Below are 27440 nucleotides of genomic sequence, written 5' to 3' on the forward strand. Positions count from 1 at the left end.
AAAACAAACAAGTTTGCACAAAAGTAACTGTATACACAGCAATAACAGCTGGAAAGGGAAAGCGAAAGAAAGTGTGTAAACTGTACAAAGTGGCTGACGAGCATAATGCCTAGCAACAATAACAACAACATGCGCATATAAACAGCAACAAAAGGCACATATACAAATACAAAGATATGTATAGGTAAATTGACACATATAATAACGCAAGTATGTGGGAGTAAGTGTAATCTAATGCTCAAATAGCACTGCAGCACCGAAAAGTATCGCCGCAAACGGTGGCAACACTCGCTAATACATATTTTCAATTTACATGCGCTCAAGGACATACAAAGTAAATTTTATTTCAACGCAAATACTATCAGTCAGCATAGGGGCTTGTGCGACAACTCACAGCTGGGGAGGGTTAGAGGCAATCCTAGCAGTAGAGCTACGCAAAGAAGCCACTGTTGCGATGTTCTTCTGCACTGCTTCTTTTTCTTCTTCTTTGTTGCGGCATCTTTAAATATTTATCTTTGTTGTAGTGTTGTTATTGTTATTTGTTGCCAAACTTTTTTCTCCGTTAACTGTTATTGTGTTTTCAGCTAGATAGTGTATTATTTGTATCTGTAGTGGTGTCGGACACGGTAATAAGCATATTTATGCTTCACCATCGAGAAATGTGTGTGTGTAAGTGTGTGAGTGTGTGCTTATTGTACGTACACGCGTTAGTGGTATCGATTTCTGCAATTTATTTACCAGCAGCTTTCTCATGCTCAGCAATAACAAAAACCACAATTCAGTACAAATATATAATTTAGATACATATTTGTATGATTATATACATAGTTACAAACATACATACGTATGTTTGGTAAATGGAAATTGATACATTTATTTGGTGGTGTAAATATAATTTTGAATATTTGCTACAGAAATTCCAGTCACTCTTGGAAATTGTTTGAATTTTACTATGCCTACGCATCCAGCCATATACATATGTATATTTGGGCATGTATTTGGAAGTTAAACATATTAGTCTAATAGGTGATATATGTAAACCTTGAAGTTAGCTAAGAAATTTGTAATACCCTGTAGGAAAAGTCGGAGACCCTCCAAAAAAAAAAAATATATATATATATATATTTATATATATAAATGATCACCGTCCGTCTGTCCGTCCGTCCGTCTGTATATACGCGAACTCGTCCCTCAGCTTTTGAGATATCGATCTGAAATTTTCAACAAGTCTTTTTCTTACCAAGAAGCTGCTCATTTGTCGGAACGGCCGATATCGGACCACTATAGCATATAGCTGCTATACAAACTGAACAATCGGAATCAAGTGTTTATATGGAAAACTCTTTCATTTGACGAGGTATCTTCATGAAATTTGGCGTGTATTATTATTGAAAGCATTTATCTAATCTCCGAAGAAATTGTATAGATCGGATGACTATAGCATATAGCTGCCATATTAACAGAACGATCGGAGTAAAGTGCTTGCATGGAACTTTTTTTTTTTTTGACGAAGTATCTTCACAAAATTAGGCACGAGTTATTGCTTAAGGCAAGAAATTATTCTCCACAGAAATTGGTCAGATCACTATATCATATAGCTGCTGCCATACAAATTGAACGTTCGGAATCAAGTTCTTGTAAGGGGCCGTTGTATTTGTGAAGGGTATTATAGCTTTGGCGATATTGTATTGTAATACAAAATTTTGCGTTCTACAGGAGTTATATTTATTTTCTTAAAAATATTTCTTTAAAAGTTATACACGTAGACAATACATTTTAGGATGTTGACTATAGCGCGAGTACACCATGTCGTATGAGCAACACAGAATTTATAAAGCACTTGTATGAAGACTCATTTATATATTGTACATGTATGTATGTAATTAACTTATATTTTTATATATACAAGTGCATATATTTTTAAATTATATTTATCGGTAGCATGGCATCAAGATGAGTCTTGTTTAGACCAACATTTTTTGAATCTAAATTATAAACTTTTCATGAGTCTGTACTCAAACTATTGAAGAACATCACATCTAAGCTTGGGTGGAAACTTAGGAATTTATAAATTATCAAATTATTAACAAAACACTACACCAAAAATAATTTTTCAGTTTTCTTCTAATCATTTTACTTTTCAATACGATTACTGTTGCTTTCAGCAAATTGTTCCTACACTTATTAAGCACGAATCTGCTTTACATAGCTTCGGTTCTCATAGATTGCATGTCTTTTGTCTAAAACTTAACTTATCCTTAACCGTTCCTGAGCTGCTCTTTATCCAAATATTTTTGAGACCCCTACTTCATCAGCTGCTAATTTTTGAAATTTTAACTTTTTTATTTTTCGATTTTTTCTTGTATTCTTGTAATGTTAATACATAGATAACTATGTAATGGAAAGTAAAAATATGAATTGCCCTACGAGTTACGACACTTCCAAAACTACCTGAAATGCATGACACTACACTAGAATACGCTCTTAACTATTCAACTAAAGCATACGCAATAACAACTTGCAGTCCCCGCGTAAATCTGCATATTTAAGTTTTTTTTTTTTTTTTTTTTTAACAAAAGCGAAGGCGCAAAAGCATGTTGCGAGTGAAAAAAGAAGCAGCTGCACAGAACAATCACAACTTTAAAAATCCAAACCTAAAAAAGAAGAAACACCTAGAGAAGAAGTGCAACAAAACTGTTTTCATTATTGCAAGTGAGATTGTAACTGTATCATGTGTATGTAAACATCACTTGTTTTACAAACGCACTCAGAAAGTCAGCGAAAAAGTTGTTCCCAAGCCGGGTATTTCACTACATTTTTCGTGTAAATACATATACTCGTACGCAATACTCAAAGGAGGGTGGTTCATATGCACGCATTTTACCTCTTTTTTAAATATTTTTTTTAATAAATGCTGCAATAGATATAGATACAGATTATTTGAGGCCGCTCATTTGTCGAAATTACCAATATTGGTTGAATATAGCATATAGCTGCCTTACAAAGTGGTCGATGAAAATCCACTCTTTGTATAAAAAAAAAACTTTTTTATTTGACGATATATCATTCCATTTGGTTTGGATTTTTATACAAGGCAACACTACAGTATCCGTACATACTGTTCAGATCAGGCCACTATAGTTATGGTTGTCTAAAAAAAATAACTGATTCAAATCAAATTTTTGTATGGAAAGCTTTTATTTATAAAGGGTTTTATAGCTTCGTTTGTTCTTGCTTTTATTTCAAATACGAAAAATTGCTTGTGGGCTGAAAACTTATTAAAAAGTTTTGAAACTTTTAAGGGTTTGTGATAAAAAAATATTTGCAGCTTTGGTATATTGCGCTAGTTTTACAAGTATTTGTACCACGCTGTAGGTTCCCTTTTGATATAGAAGCATACATACGAGCTTGCCAACGCACACTAAGCTCGTAACAACTTATACACTGCTGCTTTTCATTAAATTTAAGCACTTTTAATATAAGTATTTTTTGCTTGCATTGCCACCAAAGTTCTTGTTGCTATGTACTTTATGTTATTAAGCTCCCGTTTTTTTGGTGATTACTCGGAGTTTTAGGGCACACGTGCCATGTCGTTGTCGCGTCGCATGCAGTATGCCCGAAAGCCGGTTATACACATTTTCCTTCCATTCCCTAAGTACACATACATAATTGCATATATTCGTATATATGTACATTATATCCGTAAATGTATGTACATTAAATATGTACGCAACCGGCGTATTTATAGCAGTGCTTAAAAGAACAGCAGCGCTCTAAGAAAGGCCCGTCGCCTGCCACTCGTATGCGCTCGTTTGATTGTATAAATATATGCAAATGCATATGTGTATGTGCGCTTTTTCTTATTTGTCCTTTATATATACCCCCTTTTAGTTGTTGGCTGGCGCTTTTGATGACTGTCACATTTTTTTGTATACCACCAGCAATCTACCTGTCACTCGTGCGTTTGCCACATGCCTCGTTGCAGCTGGTTGAATGTGGCGCGGTGTGTAAATGCGGCGAAAGTGTGACAATTAAAAACAAAGTGAAACAACGCCAGAAAAGCATGTTAACCAGTGTTTTCTAGTAAACGGCGTACGCGGCGTATGAGTGACATTTTAATTTTTTCGTTTATACAACAAAAAAGTCGCTGTCAAAAGTGAAGGCAAGGTAAAAATTTAGGATGAATACAAAACATAAATAAATAAAACTTATATATACATGTACATATGCATGTAAATAATACATATCTTCAGCATTATTCTGCATCAAAGTGATTGAAGGCGAAAATGGAAAATGCGAGAATGAAGGCTTCATAAATTAATTATAGCAAAATATTTTGATCTGAACAATTTCTTGGGCAATAATTCATGCCCAATTTTGTTAAGATATTTTGTTAAATAAAAAAAAAAGTTTAGATATAAAAATTCTACTTTGATCAGTCAGTTCGTATGGCAGCTATATGCTATAGTGGTCCGATGTCGGAGGTTCTGACAAATAGGTAGCTTCTTGGGGAGAAATAGACGTGTTGAAATTTTTAGATCGATGCCCAAAAAACTGAGGAACTAGTTCGCGATACAGATAGATGAACATGACTACATCGACTAAACTCGTCACGCTGATTATTAACCTATACTTCATAGGGTAACCGATGTTACCTTCTGGTTGTTACAAACTTCGTGGAAAACTTAATATACCCAGTTCAGGGTATATAGTTATAATCGTATAATTCTTTGAACAGCTAAATATAGTGAATAGGAAACACTCTCATTTATAAAATTTTACAGTTTTTATATTAATCTAACATATAATTTAACAAATCTTTCTCTTTAATATATGTTTATTAACAATAGAAATTTCAACTAATTCCAATTATAAAATACTTCCGCAACATTTCATTCTAAATTAAAAATAAAAAGAACAATTTATGTACAAAAATTGTATATTTTATCATTCCACATGCCGCGTGTACTTACACGAACTTGACCTACAATTGCCACGCACATAAAGCAAAAAATTTACAACCCAATATGGCATACTAAATGTGCCACACCGCGTATACGCAACATTTCCATACAAGCGACCATATGTTTGCATGCGCATTTGTCAGCACCACTGCGGCAGAGTGGCTTTCGCGCGTTCAAGCGGAAGTGTAAATCACACAACTGGCACGAATGAGTTATTTGGCAGCACGCTGAGTAAGGCACTGTCTTACTTCCGCAGGCGTTTGGGGTGGGTAACCACAAGCACTCGTAGACAGGACTCATAAGTGGTTGGGAAAAAAATATAACATATAAGTATATGGGTTGGTCGCTGAATATTTTATGCAAAAGTGCCACAGCGTGAACGGAAGCACACATACACATACAAAGATAATATCACTAAAACGCACAGCGGTAATTACAAGTACGATGAATTCTAAATGATCCCGCTATGTGTATGTGTATGTATTAATACATTTGTATCGTAAAAAGTGTGGAGCACGAAATGGTAGTTTTGGGAAGATAGTTTGTTGTGGAATTTAAATACGATAAATTAATACGAAGTTCAAAAATTTGGGACTAGTAAGGATATATATATATATATACATGGTGGTATATATATATACACATGGTGGTCATAATTTTTATACTCTTGCAACATGTTACTACAGAGTATAATAGTTTTGTTCACCTAACGGTTGTTTGTATCATTAAAAACTAATTGAGATATAGAGTTATACCATATATATGTATATATAAATAACCAGGATGACGAGGGGAGCTGAAAGCCAGATGTCTGACTGTCCGTCCGTCTCTCCGTTCAAGCTGTAACTTCAGTAAAATTGAGATATCGTAATGAAACTTTGTACGCGTGTTCTTTGGCAAAATGGTAAGAACGGGTTCGTAAATAGATCGTTGAAAAAATGGACGTGACCCCGACTTCTAAGAGTATATGTACATATATCCTGAAACATTCAAGCTACTATAATCAAATTCACTCAAAACATATCCGTTGAGCACCACTACCAGTAGTGTAAAAATAAATGAAATCGGATAATAACCCCGCCCACTTCCCATATAACGCTACTGTTAAAAATTACTAAAATCGCGATAAATCGATAAATAAACACGCCAGAAACATTAAATATTACATCCGAGATTGTAAGAGAGAACTGTATGGGTAGCATGGTCAAATAATATAATAGGCGTGGCACCGCCCCCATTTATGTGAAAACCTAAATTTCAGAAACTGCTCTACTGATGTCGACTAAGTTTAGTATGTAATATTATCTTGACATTCTTACGCTTCAGTGCGAAATCGGACGACAACCACGCCCACTTCCCATATAACACAAATTTAAATTTCATCTGATTATTTTACTTTCCAGTTGCAAATCAAGCAACATTAAATGAATCGGGATAAAACGTTGCATGAATAGTGTATTTAAAATATGCCACTTTATGTCCTAAATCAGTCCAAGTGGAACCAAAACTGTTCAAAATTGAGTTTTTATATATACATATATTTTATATATAATTGAAATTCAGAGAGGATACTTTCCTGATAATAGTATGGCTGTGGGTTGAATCAGATCAAAACTTCCGTTAGTACCCATATACCTGCTATAAAGATTTTCGAACTTCATACCTTCTAAAAAGAGCTTATCTTTGTGTTTATAATGGATAAAATTTGACCTAGGCCCCGTATGACTACTATCACGTTATTCGAACATCCGACTGACTTTACTCCTTATAGTATATGAAGTACCTTAATGAAACCTAAGAAGCATTTTATAAGTGCGTGAAATGTATGATAAAATCGTGTCAACATTACCCCCCTGTCCCATATACTGCTTATCATGATTTTCGTTTTTCTGACAAGTTTTATGGTGAATATGTCGTTCCGTGTGTAAGTTATATACTGAAAAAATTGCTTCAAAGGATGTTTTGAAGTGTACTTGAGCAATGTCCGAATTGATGCAATCAGCCAGTCCCTTTTCCTATCCCATAAAATGATATCCCTCTATCCACCTGTATTTAAACCGTTCAGGTTGGTCAAAATGTGTAATATTTTAATGAAATTAAATTGACAATTTTCTTAAAAATTATGTGGTTTAGCGGTAAATTAGAATGGAATGTTTAATTCTTTCGCAACATTTTCTAATATAATGCATTTGATTCTTGCAAGAGTATAAAATGTTTGGCTACACCCGAACGTAGGTCTTCCTTACTTGTTGAGCATCCTTCCAATATTAAAATATATAAATCTCATTTCAAAATTCACAAAATTTAAATATATCTAAATTGTTGTTTTACTAGCTTATATCCAACCATTATAGTAACCGTAATCCTATTATAAAAAAGTTTGCTAAATCTACTTAAACACTTTTTGCTATAAACCAAGGCTTTATAAAACAACACTGCAGATATTTACTTAAAAATTAGCAAATTTTGTTCTACCTTCTCTATTTATATTTGAAGTATAAAGGCATGCATGTCATCGTACCTGGCCAATTCTCTGGCTCTTTTGAAGCTTTTGTGCAGCAAAATAAAACATATTTTTAATGTTACCGAAGCTTAAGCAAGTATTTTCGAGCAGCTGTCACAATGCCACAGCCAAAACACAAGTGCTTTCATCAGTTGGAAACTGCCGCAGGAAGCTACTAGTTAGGCACATAACGGCGATACACAAAACAGCGCAGAAAAACGAAATAGAGGAAAGCAAAAGTAGCAAGAAACCGTAAGAAATTGAAGTGTAACAAAAAGTCAGCAAACTTGGCAAATATATATACGCTTGTTGAAAATAAAATTGCGGCTTTCAATGGGGCTTCAATTGTGCGAAGGCAAGGCGTAATAATGACAAAAGTCCAGAAGAAAAAGCTTAAACAAATTTGTGAGTAGAGTCATACCACAAAGGCATTTCAAGACAGAGCACAACTGACGTGCAGCAGCAATAAGAACAAGTGCGGAGTAAATTAAAAACCAAAAAATAAATAAATAAAAAAAATATGTATTGTAATTGCTATATTTGTATATATATCTGTGGAATAAAATATTTATTTGGTACACCCGTTATATTTCGCGCAGCCTCGCAATTTTTATTATTTTACAATTTTATTTATTCGTTGTCGCCGCCAGCTGTTTTCTAGTTTACTAATACAATACTAGCAGCACACGGGTTGGCTTTTGTTGTAAATAACAGTAAATGACCTTGAACTCACAAATACATAGACACGCGCACGTCAAATGTAAGCGCAAAACAAACATAAAGAAATGAGCATAGACAAATAGAAAGTAATAGAAAGCCATAGTAGGACACATACAAGCATACTTAGAGGCGCACTCACATATACACCTTAACAACTACACATACATAGTGGCAACGACTAATCCCAACTAGCAAAGCAATCAGACAGCCAGGTGTACTCTACGTCGGCAAAGCGGAGACTCACGCATCATCTAGTCAGCGCCGTTAAACTAATTTAGAGAAAAAAGATTGAAATTATAGTAGAAAATAAACGCAACAAAATTATAACAACACTGTGAACGACAACAAACACTTTAACAGCGGAAGGGCCTTTGCATCGAAAGAGCGCAGCAATATTAACAGCCGTGACCACGACGCAAAGCTGAAGACAATGTGGCGTATTATGTACACAGTAGTGACAGGGTTGCACTGAGCGGAGAAAAGTTGTGCGCCGTTAGGCACAGGCAGGAAAATATAGAGCTGAGAATTTATAACAATACACGAGCGTACCGACTTGAGCTGGCATAAATCGAGAGCAAACAGAAATGCAAACAATTCTGTTATAATCGTTGACTGTAAGAGCGATGTTGTTGACAAGTTAACAGCTGAGTCTCTTATGCCAGAGGTTTTGCTACTACTCAAAAGTTTGTATGTTTTATTAAAAGGAGAGGAAATGATTTGAGAAATTTGAGAACGTGAATGCTTAAATTTTTCTGTAGATAAATTAAACGAAACCTTAAGAATAGTGTATTTTACTTTTCTTCTTATCACATGAAGTATCCAATTAGGGATAGATATGGATATATTTAAAATACCAATAAGACAAATTACAAACTATAGGGTAGGTAACCCAAAAATGGTCGGTGGTTCGACCATAATTTTACAAGTTCTCTGATACTGAATATGTGGACCACACTGCCAACTGCTGACTTTTTACCGAAAATATCGATCGATCGCTGAGATCTTATATTGAAGTTCAGCAGTAATATTTTCTTTATTATAATGTGCCATTGTGTCGAAAATGGATAATCAATATTTCCACTATCGCCATATACCTAAAATAAAAATGTTCAAACTTCTGGTTGACTTTATACCGCACATATGGGTGAATATTTGAGTTAGCTTAATGAACTTCAGAACAATATCAATAGCTGGCTAATAATGAAATTGGCGTCACTTCTCCCATTAATACATTGAATGTATACATCTCCGAAGCCAATCAAGCTAGATCCCCCAAATTAACACAGCACAAATGTTTTCAACACTTCTTATTGCATTGTGAAAATAGATGAAATCGAACGATAACCCGTCCACTCCCCAAATAACAGTTCTGTTAAAAACTACTAAAATCTGTAAATAAATACGCCAGAGATATAAAATTTTACACCCGAAATGGTACGAAAGGTCTTTATAGGAGCCGATGTCAAAGTTGGACGATGAGCGTGGCACCGCCGACTTTTTGCTGAAAACCCATATCTCGAGACCAACTCAACCGATTTCAAACAAATTCGGCAGGTGATATTATACTGCCGTGTCTATGTTACAGTATGGATAATAACCACGCCTACTTTTCATATAAGACAATTCTAAATTCTATCTGATTCTTTCACTTGCTATAATACAAATCAAGAATCATTCAACGTATCCGGATAAAACTTTGCAAACACTCCAAGGAATTTCCCCGGCTTTGATCCTTCCAAGTTGTATGGTATAAGTACAAAATATTCAGTGACAACCGAACTTAGCCCTTTCTTACTATGTTTATCATGTAGGTTATCTTAGAAGTATTGTTTTCGCCGTCGGAAAAGGTTACTGATGCATCTATCTATCAAATCTATGAATTGAACGTTAGTAAATGCTAAAGTAAAAGTGACAACATCAAAATCGTCAACAGTCGCCGCCTTAAGCATTTTGACAGAATGGTTTTCAACTAAAACAAAGAACGGCTGTCCGACTTTTGAAATGCGGTCGAACAGTCTCAGAACACCTGATATTAAACAAAGGTGTCATTAGCTGGCCATCATATCTCCAGACTTGAATCAGCAAGCCATCAGATCTGCGCTTCGTTTTCTGGGATGTGTAGGTCACAAATCACCAGACATTTAACGAGATCAAACCAAATATTCGTTCCGACATAATCCCTATAACGTCTAAGATTCACGAAAAACAAATGGAATACACAGCAAAATAAGCGCAACTCGCTATGACTAATAAAGGCGGTCTCTCAATTGTTTCTTCCCAATATGTGATCTTCTGGCCGAATACATCAAAATGTTAAGAATTTGCTTTCAAATTTCATTCAATTTGTTCTGATGTTAATGAGACTATTATTATAATCATAATTTGTCAAAAAGTGTTGGTGATAAAACCAAACAGTGGAGCATGTCAGGTAATAAACGAAATGCCAAAAGATGCTCCCACTTAATGCACATTTGTTGCAACTTTAAATGATTCCGCATGTCACATTGTTAACAACGAATGCATTTTTTCAAGTTTGGAATATATTATTGCACAAAAATTTAATAGTGGCTTGTAAGAGTAAACTGTGCGCATCAGTTTGCAGAATGATAACGGTACATATGGATTACATACAACAACTTTACAACGCACAACAGTTATTTAATACGAAAAGTGCAAAGCAGAAAAAAATTTAATTTATCTGCATTTTACCAGCAACACTTTTGCATTGCAGACATTTATGAAAGCTTGCTGGTCCAACAATACAAATATCTATATGTATATATATATATATATATATGTGTATGTGTTGGTGTGTTTGCTACTAAAAATGTGTGTTAGCAACTTTTTACTCCAGTTATCTTATCATAAGTCTGCTGGTCAGAAAAATTTTACATTCACATTTTACCAAAAGTGGATTATCACAAAAGAATTGTTTCAGTAATGTACATGTGTACGAGTACATATGAAGGTGTGCGTGTGTGTTTTCATATCGTTGTGTAACAAAGTTTGGAAATTTATACGAAAAAATGCACGCCAGAGCAAAATATTGTTGGCAAATGTGAAATATTACAATGGACCATGTTTTTGATGTGCACATTTATTACCCAGCGGAGAAGCAATTCCTTCTTTTTAGTCACACACATATTTACTTTTCTCTCATATTGATAAGCTGTGCTCTGCATTTTGTGATATGTGCTATGTATGTAGTTGCATTTGTTTTGTGTAGAAAACTTTGTTTAACCATAGTAAGTAGTGGGCTAATATATCACAACATTTGAGTAGAGTTGCCAGACTAATTTCTGATGCACAAAAAATATATAAAACGAACATTTTGCGGATTCCCTTTGCTTTATGTTCAGTAGATATTATTCTCTTTTCGATTATATATTGTAGCAATAAATGTGTCTAATTTTTTTAGGAATTTTTAGTTCAAAATCGATATGAAGTTGGAATCAAGCATTGTTTTCAATTTTCTACTTTCCGATCAAATGTGTGAAGATTTACAAATTATAAAGGTAAAAAATAAAAAGAAAAATATATCTTATAAATAAAGATAAACTTATAAAACAAAAATATTTTCGAAAAAAAGTACCGTTTTACGATAACGAAATTACCGTTTTAAAAGTTTTAGAGAGAATAGTGAAGATGACACTCGCTTAGGCAGCCTAGTAACTGATCATACAACAGAAGTGAATTATTTTGTAAGAAAAATGGAGAAACTTATACTAAAGGATATATTTATGCTACATATATGATAAGATGATTCAAAAAAAAAAATTAATTTTTTTTTCGAAATCCTCAGGTAAAAACTTTCATGGAGATGTAAAAAAACGCCTGTGAAAATCAGAGCCTTATTTCCCATTTAAAAAATTTCAATGTTTCAAATAAAAAATCAGAACCGAAAATTTATATTTTCCTTAATAAAAAACAAAAAAGGTTTACGAAAATAAAAAATATGTTCAAAAACAAAGATTTCAAAAAACAAAGGTTTTCGAAAAAATATATTTTCGAAAAAAGATGTTCGAAGAAATATATTTTCGAAAAAAGATGTTCGAAAACAAAGATTTTCGAAAAAATGATTTGCGGAAAAATTAGTTTAAAAAAAAATATTTTCGAAAAAATTCTGATAACGGATAGCTCAAAGCGGCAATAAATTTGTGGTTTATTGAATACGGTTGAAGAAATTGTAATAGAAGGCATTTAGAATTTAATTACAATAACTTAAAAAAGGTTATTTAGCTTATTAGCTTAGAATTAAATACTAATATTAAAAAATCAAAATATCTTATTTAGTACGAAGAGATTTCCTAGAGATACCCAGGATATGTAAAGTGCCGCTCGCAGGGTTACTCACATTTAAAATTTTTATTTAAAGCTGAGACCCAAAGAAACAATCCAAGAAGTTGGAAATATATTTAAAAACAATGAGGCCTTGAAAAATAGTGACTTAAGAAGGTTAAAGAGAAATATATACATAATTTTGAAGATAAGTGATTCCGAAAAATTTAGATTTAAGATATTATATATAATATAATTTCATAAATAAAATCTAAAATGAACTTCAAATATTCCAACACAAAGTTAAATAACAGACCATAACAAGTTAAGCCGCTCAATAGACTAATTAAAAATATAATATTAAAAAAAGATTATAAGGAATGGCAACACTGGCATTCATTTTGCGAATGTGCTCCCCTGCTGCTTCGCCATAATCGCACATTGCAATTTCGCAAATATTTTATAGTGTGAGCGCTCGTCATAAACTACGAAAACGCTGCATTTAAGCATAAAAAATATGGGCTGCGCGAAATCATTGCAACTGAATGAGTTCTGCACCGCAACATATATAAAATTGTACACATACATACTTATACACATAACCGCATAAATATATACCATATACATGACACAGTCATAATATTGTTATACCCATTCCCTTATGAACCGGTCCAGCAAAGCAGCCTACAGCGGCAAGTCACATTTTATGGCCTATTTTTTATATCTCCCTCTATCTCCTCCTTTCCCGCGTCCAATGCCTCGGAAGTCACTTTGAGCTTAAACTGGCAACACTCAACCTAGCACCGGCTCGTTTTTCTGGGGCAACTCTGACGTCAGAGTAATAGTTGCAATAATGCAGCATCCTGCCGCGTTTCCTTCTCGCAGCGCACATACACACACAGAGACACACTTATATGCAGGCTTCACCCATTTCGCCATTACCACTTTAGTGCCGCTCAAATGGGGAAACAAAGTAATTTTGGAAAATGGAGCAGCAGCTAAACAAAAATAACAACAAAACCACAAACCATGAATTGTTTGTTGCAACTGGCAACTGTGTCTCGCGCCACTAACGCGAATGAAGTGCATGCGACAGGAAGTTGACTGTTGCCAGTCTATTTTAGCGGTTGCATGCGCACAAGTATACATTTATACCTACACATACATACATATTCATACAAGTAGTAGCGGCATGAAGTGTTTGAAAGTGCACTTAGCGCCAGCTGCCACACTTTGCAGCAACACCAACTCCATTGTCGTTGTGAGGCTAGTTATTTTTGTTATTTTTGGCATGTGCCCTTATGGCGCGGATATGATGTCGGGAAGTCGTTGACTTTATTAGGCGAAACTTTTTTTTTGCAAAGTTGTTTTTGTGTCCTGGGATGTGTGTTTGTATGTTTCCACCAGCTTTACTGCTGATTTTATTAAAATATATGACAATTAGATGTTTGTATGTGCATTTCTGGTGTTATAACAAGGATTGAAGTAGTAACGTAACTTCAATTTTTCGATTGGTATTTTTTTTATAACGTTTTTATGTGAATTTTAACTAAAATTGAGGTCATTCGCGCATGCTCTGCATTCCGTCGAATTCACTTTTTCAATTCAAAGGTCCTACTTCTCTTTTGCCTAGAAGTAGAAGCTTATCGGTCTGTTCACCATCAACACTACCCCAAAGAAACGTTATAGTATACCTTGTGTTGGTAGTGTTCCAAGACCTGAGGTGTTCCTCTAGGGGTGATTGTTTCAAGCAACCCGAATGATCTGAATGGTCTGGGGCAGCTTACAGGAATTTTGTTCCTACCTGACCTCGTCTGGCTTTTCGTTTTCTTCTATGCTAATATGACTGGACAACCAGATGATATAAACCGAGTTACCTACTGAGAGTCTAGTTACTCCCTGCTTGAATAACCTAGTATTGGCGCTACGTATAGTCTTAATTGAAACCTGAAAGACTGAATTGTAAGCATTTTGCTTAAAGCTACTTTTGTTTATGGATTACTACAGAAGAAGCACGTGAAATAGGAGCAGGTGCTATTTCACCTCTTGATAGGTCGATAAATGCATAAATTTCGTCATTAGTACTGTCGGTCACAGAAACATTGATCCATTCTTCACTACTGGGGAATGAAAACGTTGTGTGTAATTCCTCATGGTCGCATTGCCAATTCAGTCCCAACGCCCGTAGTGACGCCGAGTTTGGCTCCAACGATCTAAAATCATGTGCCGACTGGCCGGAAGTATTACATCATACTTCACTGGAATATGTATTGGCCGGATATCGAGGATAACTTCCAGTCATTTCTGATGTAGTTCTCTTTCTAATTTCTTACATTTTATTAGTTTTGTTTTTTTTTTTAATTTAAATTTGTTCACATAAAAACCACTAATTATCAAATAGCAACGAAACAAGTAAGGAAGTTCTAAGTTCGGGTGTAACCGAACATTTTATACTCTCGCAGCTTGCAAGAATCAAATTTTATATTAAAGGAAGTATTGATCCGATTCAACCCATTTTTGACACATAACATACTATTATCGAAGGATTAATTAATTTATTTTATTATATCAAATATATATCCTCCACATTGACCGATATTTTCGGTAAAAAGTTAACTACAGGCACTGGGGTCTACATATTTAGTATCCAGGGGCTTGAACAGTTTTGGTTCGATTTAGACAATTTTTAGTCACACGATGGCACATTTTAAACACATTATTCACGTAATTTTTTACGCCGATTTAATCATTGTTGCTTGATTTGCATTCTGGAAAGTGAAAAAATCAGATGGAATTTAAAATGATGTTATATGGGAAATAGGCGTAATTGTAAACCGATTTCGCCCATTTTCGCCCTATAACATAGAAATAGAATAATAATGAGAATAATGTTATGTACCAAATTTAGTTTAAATCGGTTAGGCAGATCCCAAGATATGAATTTTCACTTAAAATTGGGCGGTCCCCAGTGAATTTAGTTATTATAGCTTTAGCGGCTTAGGAGCTATGCACATTAAACCTATTAAGGGGCGGGACCACGCTCACTTTCAAAAAAAAAATTTAACTGCAGATGCCCCTCCCTAATATGATCCTGTGTACCAAATAACAGTCTTGTATCTTATTGTGGAGCTTAGTTATGGCAATTTATTTATTTTTGATTTATGGCGTTTTGCGGGCGTGGCAGTGGTCCGATTACGCCCATCTTCAATACCAAGCGAAGTTAGAGCTTGCACGGACGGACAGACAGTCACCCGGATTTCAACTCGTCTCTTCATCCTGATCATTTATATATACATAACCCTATATCTAACTTGATTAGTTTTAAGTGATACAAGCAACCGTTAGGTGAACAAAACTATTATACTCTGTACCAACAGGTTGCGAGAGTATAAAAATAGTATAAGCTAAGCTACTTTCTTTTTCGTTCGTTTTTCACCTCCGACCCATTTACGAATGTACTACACTGTATGATGCAATAAAGAACACAGTATTTTTTTACTACGACATTATTGAACCCTTTTCCACTTTAATAATTATTTAATATAACTTACCTTCGTCTCTGACATTTCCCATCAGTATGTCATAGCCACGTAGATCGGCTGTCTCCATCATTTTCATGGGGTGATCTGGCAAAAATGCGCCATCAATGGTCGGCGCAGATGGAAAACTTAAAATACCCGAGTAGGAGTTCCATTGTTGCACCGAAATCGTTTTGGCGTCGACAGCGCGCATGCAGGCCATCACAGCTTGTGGATTTTCCTGAAGAAAATTTATAAACAAGGTAACTATTTAAAAATATTATGTTATTAAATTAAATTTGGTAAAATATCTTGGAATCGTTAACAAGTTCAAATAAAACAATTTTTCATAAAAGCACTTGATGCCGATCGTTCAGTTTGTATGGCAGCTATATGCTAAAGTTCTGGGAGAAAAATGGATATCAGATCGTAAGCTCAAAAACTGAGAGCAAACGGACATGGCTTAATCAACTCAGCTCATCATGCTGATTATTTATGTATATATTTTATAAGGTCGCCGACGTTACCTTCAAGGTGTTCCAAACTTCGTGGCAAACTTAATATACCCTGCTACAGGTATAAAAACTGACAAAAAATTAATACTAAAAATATTTGTTTAGTTCAACGAGCCTAAAAAAGTGATGGTGGTAATGTATTCAACTAAGGATCCATTTTTGCCTTAGTTGACAGCAAAAAATACCAATTGATTCTTCTAAGCAATATCTAATAATTTACTCAGAAAGTAACAAGGCAGGAAACTGTACAGCATTTTTCCGCTCTTAATCTATTTTTAGCTTTTAATATTTCAAACTTTTCTTCTTGACTCAATAATTCTGCTTATTTCTCTAATGAAATAGAAAATTAAAATTATTTCCCCAACTCACCGACAATAGCGACGCATTACAATTGCAGTCGTTGATTAACGCCTTGCCAATCTCTACGGCCTTCTCCGACGTCATATGACTCCAGGGCGCATTCATTGTGCCCGATTGCATCATGCCCCGCTTCACCAAACCCGCCGTCACTGGCGACACAAGTTGCGCATTCACCGAACTCGAACCAGCCGATTCACCAAAAAGTGTCATCCACTCGGGATTACCGCCGAAAGCGTGAGCATTCGTTTTCAGCCAACGTATAGCCAATGCCTGATCCCACAACCCCACATTGCCGGGTGCCTCCTCCTCGTAGCCCGGCATAGCGGGTGACAGGTGCAGGAAACCAAAAGCGCCCACACGATATTGAAACGAAGCCACAATGACATTACCCACAGCCGACATAATGTCCGCATTGTATATATCCAGTGTGGCAGTGCCGGTCATGAAGCCACCACCGTAAATCCAAATAAGCACGGGTAAGCCATTTGTGATATTCTGCGGATTTCCGTTGTGTATCAAATGATCAGTGTCAGCTTTATTGGAGTGCTGAAAGTGAAATTTGAAATGAAATTTATTATGAAAGGAAATATAAGAAGGAAATGAATGAGTTGGCAATATTACAATATGTGCAGTGTGTGCTGCAGTTAGTTAGCTTGTGTTCTAATAAATTGAAAATTGTTAGAAGCCACACTCACCTCACCGCCATTAGCGCCACGTCCGTGCCGCAAACGCGCTTTCGCTGGCGCCCACACGTTTATGTACAGGCAATCTTCGGAGACATTTGTGTTAGGATTCCATATCTCTTCGCCAGAGAAACCGGGAAAATATTCATATCTGCAATGGTCAAATCAGAGAGCAAACAATTAGTTTGCAATTAGTAGCGTGTAAAAGCAGCTTATCTTTATATTTAACAAAAGAAGCAGCAGCTTTTCGCTTATAGTGAATTGAAGGCTTTATTCGCATTGCTGGAAAAGCAACCTCAATATTATATCTGCTTACAATGAACGGTAAAATGGCCTTAGTCATGCAGCATTAAACCACAACAGAGAGATAAAAAATGATGTCTTTTGGTTGTTGGTACGTACGTATGTATCCACTTATGTAATAATATATTTAATGCATGTATAGTTGGATCATGACTCCTCAGCTGTATAAGTTAACAGTGAGAGGCAAAAAGGTTCATATTGATTATACTTATACATAATGATAGAAATTTTTTAACATAATTTGTTTGCAAAATATCTACGTACAATCAATTGTGGGAGAGTGGTAAATCGAACAAAAAACTTATATAATTATAATACACAGATTTATTCAAATAGAATAGAAAGAAATTATTCCCCTCTCCTACAATGAATTGGACTCTGTTTTCGCTTCCATAAGCAATGAATGCAGAGAAGTAACGAGTCAAAAATCGCTTTGATGTCTCCTTATAGGCGTTGACTTGTCAAGAATTTTTAAAAAGTAGATTTTTTTTGGCTTAAAGTAAATATTAACAACATAGCGTGGTGAAAAAATGTTTCATTCCGTTTTATATTTTGTTTCAGATAGTACGTTTTGATTTTCGAAGATTGACCGAATATGCGCCATTTTGAAGAGGAGAAATTCCATTGCTTTTTCTACACACCCAGAATAAATTTTCAAATTTAGACCTTACAGGAGGGCTCTAGACTGGCATAACCCTTTAAGGTGTTCTATCCACTTGTGAATTAAATTTATATAAATGTTTGAGAATATTCTCAAAAAATTTAATATTGATACGGCAAATAGTTTCGGATATATGAACACATTTGTAAGAATCTTTTAGCTTAATGAAAGCGGCTTCTAATATTTAAAGGCGTGTTTCTCGAAACGTTGTTTTCAGAGTCGGTGACGAAAATTTCTCCGATTGAAATTTTCACATCACCTTAGATACAGGATACGAATACGATTATTGATAAAAATTTCGATTTTTAAGCCACCCAGTCCTTCGATCATTACCGGTATTTGTTTATAATAATATCGTTTTTATGGTATTTGGAATTTTTAATAGATTTTCCTTAACGCCTGACACCGCGTTCCGGTGGTCCGTTTGGAGATCGGTTAGGGAATATTCAAAGTTTTTCTAAGTTATTCCGTTTATTAAAATACATGAAATTCAGTGAATTCACATATTTTATTGATTTAATAACTAAAACGCCTCTTCAAAAAAAAAAAAGCAAAACCCGCTTTTTTCAATGTATACCACTCGCATAATTGCATTGAATTTTAAGCTTCATTAATTATGATAAGAAGCAAAATACCAGGAGTTTCGAAACGTTAAAATAGTCAAAATTTTGGAGCCACATTGATACTAGATTTGTTCTAGAAACCACAGAATATATACTCAACACATATTTTATTTTTATTATAAGCACCAGTATTCATTTTTCTCTTTACCTGCACAGTACATCCACAGCAAACACGAGCTCCTAAAGCGCAGATTTTCATTAATCCTATAAAACTTGTTTTAACACAAAATGTAGAATTATCATTAAAAAATAATGATAATGAAAAAAATGTTCTTAAACTTTTCAATGGCACATCAAAAAAATCTGCGCGACAATTGGAAGAGCTATGGAAACTGGAAAATACATCGGTTGGAGTATTCACTATACAATGTATACTTGCAGTATTGTGTAGTCAAGAAAATCAAAAAATATTTTTATAAAGCTTGTTTCATACAAAAGTAATAAGTAAGCAGTAATATCATAAAATTATTAAAATTTATTGTTTTTTCCTCTGAAAGAAAATAAAATTTATGGAAATTCAGAAAAAATTCGTGGCTACATTTAATAAGAAAATATGGCGCATAAAATTTGTTATTTGTAATCTAATTAAAAATGCACAATGTTTTTTGTGAAATAAATAATCGGATTTTTTATAAATTAAACTAATATTTAGTGTTTGACGATTCTTGTGTTATACGTCTATTGTATCCTCTTTTAATAAAAAACGCTAAGCAATTTTTATCAAACAATTGGCAAAATTGATATATAATATTTCCGTTTACTTCCCTGTCGGAGTAATTAGCACACTTGTGAATACTAACAGTTAAATTCTTAAGCCATTTTTACCGACGGACGATAGATGGCGCAACATCCAGATCAACATGTTCATGTAAAAAACCAGAAAAAGCGTAAACTTCGGTTGCACTGAAGCCGTAATACCCTTCAAAAATACAAAATATTCCCTATAAGAACTAGATTTTGATCGTTCCGTTTGTATGGCAGCTATATGCTATGATGTTCCGATCGGAACAATTTCTTCAGAGATTGAACCATTGCCTTAAGCAATAGCCCATGCAAAATTTCGGAAAGATATCTTAAAAAAGTTTTCCATACAAACAATTGATCATTCCGACAAGTGAGCAGCTTCTTGAAAATAAAAAGACGGGTGAAAAATTTCAGATCGATGTCTCAAAAACTGAGAGACTATTCGCGTATATACAGACAGACAGATCGACTCAGCTCGTCCCGCTGAGCATTAATATAGGTATATACTTTCTATCTTCATCTTATACCTAACTAATTTAAGTTTTTCAGTACACATTACATACATTTTAATTAAAATACTTTAAAAAACAAAAATTTTAAGTTCTTTTAGAAGCTTTCATTAAGCACACTTTTCTTATTATATTTAATTTAATAATTTTTTTGTGGCCCATCGTTTTTTGAATAGCCTCAAATAAAGTATTTTCGTTTTTCAAAATAAATACTACAATTTTATATCATATTACAGGCAAGTTGCTACTGAAAACTAACTTAAATATATTTTGACAGACTGTCTGTGCTCTCCTCTTTCCAGCTAGATATGTATGCCTGTCAGTTTCCGCTGCCAGTTCAAACGTCGCACATAAATTTCCAATTCGCGTGTGCAAATTTTGTTGCAGATGTGAAATGAGCAGTGAAAGTCCAAATAATTAGAATTTATATCGCAAATAGCGTAGTGTTAAGTGCTTTTAGCTTAAAATAAGCATATTATTCGTATAATCAGTGTTGTGTGTTAAATGGTGAGCGTGAATGGTTCACAGATGAGAATTAGTGCTCCGGTGCTGCAGGGCAAAGCAAGTTTGTATAAGTGATGTGTAGTGTTTGTGATAGTTTTATTGATAATAAAGAGATATCGCTAAAAGAGTGTATGTTCAGGAAAAGCTCTAAAGCTCAGTATCGCAAAGGTGGGCCTTAAGCTTATATTCTTCTTTAATTATCTTATTGAAACAATTAGTTGCACTCGCCATTTACACGGCAGCAAGAATGTAAGTTCACTCTGTTTATTGCTAATTTATATATTAATGGAAAAACAGCAAATTATATAATTCGGTTATAGAAGTAAAAGCATTTGTCACATACCCGGAAATACCCGGAGTTTTGAAGAAAAAGAGCAGTTTGCTTCCCTCTAGAATATATATACATTAGGGTGGACCGGAAAAAAAATTGTTTGCTTAGCCTGAGGGTAAAGTTTGTAGATTATACAAAAGAAAATTTTTGGAAAACATTTTTTTTTTTAACATCTAAGAAATTTACTTTAAAAGTGAGTGGGTAAGTGAGTCTAGATGTTAAAAAAAAAATTTTTTTCGAAAAATCATCTTCTCAGATGAGGCTCATTTCTAAGTTAATGGCTTCGTCAACAAACAAAAGTATCGCTATTGAGATGAGACAAATACTCGTGTGGTTCAGGGAATCAAATTGCATTCCCGAATATTGACCGTTTGTTGCGAATTTCAGTATGGTTTCATCATCGGGGCTTATTTCTTTTGAAATAAGGCAGGAAATGCCGTTATCATCACTATAGAGCCGTATAAGACGATGTTGACCGACTTTTTTTACCCGGAATTTGATGAAATCTCTATTTCCAACAAGACGGTGAGCCGCCTCATGCTCAACGCTTGAACATGGCCACATTGCGTGCAAAGTTTGGTGACCCGGTAATTTAGAGAAATAATGGCCGCCAAGATCAAGCGATTTAAAGCCTCTATAGTATTTTCTCTGGAGTTTGTTAAATCCAAGATTTACCCCAATCAACCAGCAACGCTCGAGGAGCTCGAAGACAACATTCAGCGCATTATAGCCGAAATGCCGCACCGGGTCATCGAAAATTGGCGTAAACGGGTGGAGATATGCAAACGGAGAACCCATTTTTTTACCCAATTTGAGTCTTTTCAACACATAAAAAAAGTATTTAGTGTAGTTGGCAACTCTCCTAATTAGCAATTACAGCATCTAACACCAAATACGTAACAGTTTGCGAACTTATGTGAAAAAAGCGATTATTTTATGTATTTTTAACTGAAACACTATAATTAATGGTATTTAAATGTAAAAACGTCATAGATTGCTAAATTATGTTGATATATTATTGTAATAAAAATAAACTTACCTTTTAAAAAAGTAACACTAATAAAGAAACATGAAGTACGCAACGCGAAAAATATAAATTCTAAAACAATTTCTTTTCTTCATTTTGAATTACAAACTTGCGATAAACATTTTTTTTCCAATCCGGTATTATTAATTCTATAAAAAATAAATCTTATAAATATATCTCATCTTCTAATCTTGATATACCGCGAAAATAGCACTTTAATTTGGAAAATGTAAATAATTATAGATATATGCATTTTTTAGTGCTAAAAAATATTGAATGTTAACTCAAGTAGAGAACACGGATGTAATCAGAGTAAAATAAAAAATATATCGAAGTAAAACACTATATCTAATTAATCGTTTGAATATATGTAATGTTGAACGTGCGTATATGTATGTATCTGTGATTGAAATAACCTTGTTAAAAAGCAATAATTTAGTTCTGTGGTTGCATATACCCATACTTTTTGCACATGGTATTAACTTGCATTTTAATCGCCCATTGTATACTCTTACTAAACACTAAACCTTACTCAAGTGTTGGTTTTGTCGGCTGTAAAGTGTTGAATCGTGAATTCAATGTAAATATGAATTCCAGTAACCAGCAATAATGCCGAAGAGCGTAGACATGATTTAATGAGAATTCAGGTATATCCCTACAGCAAGTGTTTTCTGGAAATCGAAAACATACTTACATATTTACATTTATTTGAGCAAATAACGGTTAGCATAGTTACAAGAATATTAGGGTGGCTAAAAAAAAACTAATGTTCTATTTTTGCTTCATACTCCGAAAAATTAGTTAGTAGAGACTTCTAAAAAACGCTCTTCAAGGATTAGCTCTTAATTGTAACGGGAAGGTCCTCCGCTTTACCGCCATCTCCGATCAGAAGAAAAAAATAAATAACGATAAAGCGGAGAACCTTCCAGTTTCAATTAATATCTAATACTTGGAGAGCGTTTCTTTGAGGTGTCTACCAACCAATTTTTCGCAGTAGCAAGCAAAAAAAAACCATGCGGATTTTTTTTTGACCCACCCTAATGAGTACACCTATATTAGTTATGCTGTATTTGCTATTAGCTCTTGCATTTGCTCTTAAATACAATATACATACTTATGTAGGGTTGTGTAAGCAAATATACGGAAGAGAACTTTCAATAACAATATCATTGAAAAGTTAATTACGAGTTTAAATGTAACTATTAATTTTTGGAATTTAGAAAATTTTATTGTGGGCGAGTGATTAAATATAGTATATGGTGTGTATATACATATGTTTATAAGCTTTGTTTGAAAAATAGTTATTTGATTATTTTAATTAACGAAAGACCTGATTTCTACAATTTCAAACGAAATTTGATGACAAATTTATTCAAATTCTTGGTAATAATAAATTACATTAAGAATTCACAAACATCCGAAGCGGCAGTTCGTAGAGAGAATTAATTTCTTGGTATAAATTTATAAATAACAAAAGTTTTAAAGGAACTAAGAGTTAAAATAAATAAAAAGCAGAAAATGAAAATTTAAAGCAGACTATTTTGATATAAAAAATGTGGAAAACGGTTGGCCTCAAGGGCCATCCCTGCAACTTCCCTCTAATTTCATACGCTAACGTTCAAATTTCGCTTTTTTCACTGCTTTTGAGCTCTTCGAAATTTTTCGTTTTCGATATCTAGCAAGTAAATCAACCGATTTCGACCCGGTTTGCGGCAAACGATGTGTTTCTTCAAGGTTTAGAACTGATTAGTTTTTGGTGTCGATCGGTCAAGTCGTTTGGAAAAAACGATTTTTTTATTTTTGAGATTTCTCGAAATTTACTGGTCCGATTGGGTCCAAACTTACACGAAATTCAAGTGCAGTGAAACCCTTTGGAATGCCGTTTAGTTTATTCAAATCGGTTGAGCAGTTTAATAGTTATAAGAGGGTCACATACATCCACACACACACACATACATCCACACATACATACAGACATACGGACATCATCGTAGAAATGTTCGGGGAAGCTTCCTCGACCCTCAGAACGTCGAGATCTGTTGAGAACTCGATTTTTGCAAAATGGGGTGAAACCAATATCTTCCCGATTTTTAGAAAATTTTCCATTTTCTTAGCGGGAAGTTAAAAAAATATATTATGAATTATATAAAACTGGAGCCACAATGTTTTTTTTTTTTTTTTGGTTTTTGCTCTTAAATTTACGTTGCATCTCTTGTTTATATTCGATATATTAAGGTTTTTTGTACGTAGTCTCATGTGAATGTCTAATAGATTTTAATAGAATTTTTTCATGAAAATCGTAGATTTACAGAACAGCAGTTAATGCCTATCGAGAGAATACCGCTAAAAGACAAACTAATTATCCATAACTCTTATAAAGTTTTCGTCAGAATTTAACATATTAACATATCAAAATTGTTGCATCTCAGTCTGTCTTTTCATTCCTTATAGCAGAGTTGGTCAATTTCTATGATTTTGGTTTTATTAAAAAATTATTTTTAAGCCCAAAATTGGAATTAAAAAATTATGAAATATTTTTTAATTTAAAACTTTACGTTTGAAATAAAAATCTGGCATATTAAGGGATAATAAGCAAATTTCTAAATATTTCTTTCTGAATAACTACGGTTTGGGTAGGTACAATCCGGTACTTAGGATTAAAATTTTATTTGTAATTTTTAGTGCGATTTTGAAAATTAAAAATTTAGTTCTAATTTTTCAATTCTGTATTTGGGATTGGAACGTCTAAAATTATGTTGAATTAAATTTCAAGATTACACATTAAAAAACCTTTAATTGCAATGTTAATTCAATTATCTTTTGAATGCATTAATTTCAACGCTGCTTAGTAGTAAGTAGAGTCAAACTCAAAAGTATGTAAACAACTATGTATAAGCATTTACGGAAAAGACTGAATTATTGACAAATTTACATTTACTGCTCTCTTTAAGGTAAGCTCAAGTTGGCATTATTACCACCCAACTAATACAATTGGTTGGGAAAAGTCATATAAAGACCGGGTGTTAATAAGTACCCCATATGAACCTCGATGACGATTCTGCTTTAAAAATAATTATGGAAAAACCATATTTTATAATGCGATTAAATTTGTAAGAATTAAAGTTGTGTGAAATATCTCCATTTCTCCGTAAAGCTATATACTGAAATTGTTTCTAAATTCTATATTCTGTATTACCAATCCAACTTAGTCTTATCTACAAGTATATCATATCTTGCTTGTTTGCCAAAATATTTGTGGTTTTGTAATTTATAAACAAATTTTCCTATTTTAAAACCGCATTTCTTTACAATAATCGATATATTCTCTCATATATGCTCATTGTTGTCTGATTTGTCTATTGTAAAGTTAAATGAACTGATGCCTTTCAGAATGGCATTAAATCCAAAACCGAAGATGAAGCACTCTTCCATATATTTTCCACTTCTTTCATAATTAATAGATTAGTTATTTAATCTACAGTTTCAATCTTGATTTGAAATATAACGTCTGAAATTGAATTTACTGATGTTACCAACTAATATGTTGTTACTACTGGCTGTAGTCTGGGGGGGAATAAAATGTTGGTTTTGGTTCGAACTTGTCCAAAAGATAATATGGTTTGTTACAGTAGTCCTCCGTAGTTTTGAGCATTATGAACTCATTTTGGTATAGGCTTTTTTGTGATTAAACCGACGAAGTTGAGAGAACTTTGAACTATCACAGTGAAATCTATGCAATCACCTCTAATTAATGAAACATGCTACTTCAAATATTTGTATTTGCGAACAGTTTCTACTTGTGAACCAAATTAATGGAGTCGATGCATGACGCACATTACGAAAATTAGGAAAAACTGTGCAAAACTGAAAGCATACTCGAGGCAGCACACAGAGGTGGCGACTACAGAAAACCAAATATAAATTAATTGAGCACCCATCAGTTAAGTCAACATAAAAGCGTTATGATAGCACAGAAAGTTGCATGCGAATTATTACACCGCTATGCAGAGCTAAGTGTGCACCGCACCTGACGCTTGTCATTAATAACACAAAATATGACCATAAATTGCTGGTCATGTTGTGCGCTACTGCAACAACAAGCGTTGCTTAACTTATATTATTATTTGAAACTTTTCAGCAAGTGCCACAAATGGGGCACCAATTTTCCCACTTGCCACTGGCAACAGCCAATTATTTTGGCTTTTCATTTACCAACTGTCATGACTGAGCGAAATAGAGCGCTGCTGGTTAGACCCTTTGCGGAATTTACGCTTACCTTTCTTGCACACAGGTTGCCGGCAGTCGCGTTGCATCCAAGACACCGTGCCAGGGCTCCGCTGGCACCGGTTTGCGAAATCGTAAATCATCTAATGGTGGCTTGGCATACGGTATGCCTGTGTACACGTGTACTTCTCGACCCTGCACGGTGACGGAGCGACCGCGCACCGGACCGCTCGATGTCTGCACCACCAAACGATCGATGACGCCATACACGGAGGACATACGCAACAGCAGCACAACAATGGCGAATAGACCACGACCGATATCGCCGGACGACGACGCGACACTGTATTGACGCGAAGACAAAGATGACGCCGCGGCTAACGACGCGCCTGCCAGCAAGGACGTTGGGTGAGCCATGCTAACTACAGGTGGTGAGTACGGAATCGGCTAGTGTAACGTACGAGGTACGCAAAATATAACGGTTGAATGGCGGTGTACACGTACACCTTATTAACACTGCTGGACTGGCGCTGGCTGTGCGCTCGAGATATACTCGATGTGCACTCAGCTGATAGACGACTGACTACCGCTTGACTGGACTTAGTGTTTGTGTTTGCTTAAAGAAGCGCGGACGCACACACTAGCAGCCGCTCGGGCATAGACACTAATATATGTGGTGTATGTATGCACAGTGATTGCTTGCTACCACGCGTAAACACATATGCACGCTCGTATCTTGCGAATGACAAACCGAAACGACGCGCGTTTATATTACGACCCGGCTCACAACTGTACGACACGATGGCGCGAAACTAGGCCGACGCTTAACCCTGCGGTGTTTGCACAACTTTCGCCAGCAAATTAAATGACGTCACTACACAACACAACAGTTCAGCCCTAACAGGTCAACAGCTCACACACGATTGCCTCGGTATATATGCGCTTTGGCTACACCGCGCTCAGTATCCACTCA

At 34.6% G+C, this 27440-nt stretch overlaps 1 protein-coding gene across 3 annotated transcripts in view; it reads right to left on the reverse strand.

Moving 5' to 3' along the window:
• Ace (Acetylcholine esterase) overlaps positions 1–27412 on the reverse strand; it is a 115754-nt gene extending 88342 nt beyond the window's left edge. For 2 of the 3 annotated variants that reach the window (XM_036361583.2, XM_036361577.2), the window contains exons 1-4: positions 26520–27412; positions 17554–17692; positions 16868–17404; positions 16017–16224 (exon numbers count right to left, since the gene is read on the reverse strand). In XM_036361583.2, coding sequence (XP_036217476.2) covers positions 16017–16224; positions 16868–17404; positions 17554–17692; positions 26520–26884 — 1249 coding nt within the window. In that variant the 5' untranslated portion in view covers positions 26885–27412. 3 annotated transcript variants of the gene reach the window in all.
• Positions 27413–27440: the final 28 nt, after the last annotated feature.

Source organism: Bactrocera oleae, chromosome 2, assembly GCF_042242935.1.
Source record: "Bactrocera oleae isolate idBacOlea1 chromosome 2, idBacOlea1, whole genome shotgun sequence".
In the NCBI taxonomy this organism is placed as follows: Eukaryota; Metazoa; Arthropoda; class Insecta; order Diptera; family Tephritidae; genus Bactrocera; species Bactrocera oleae.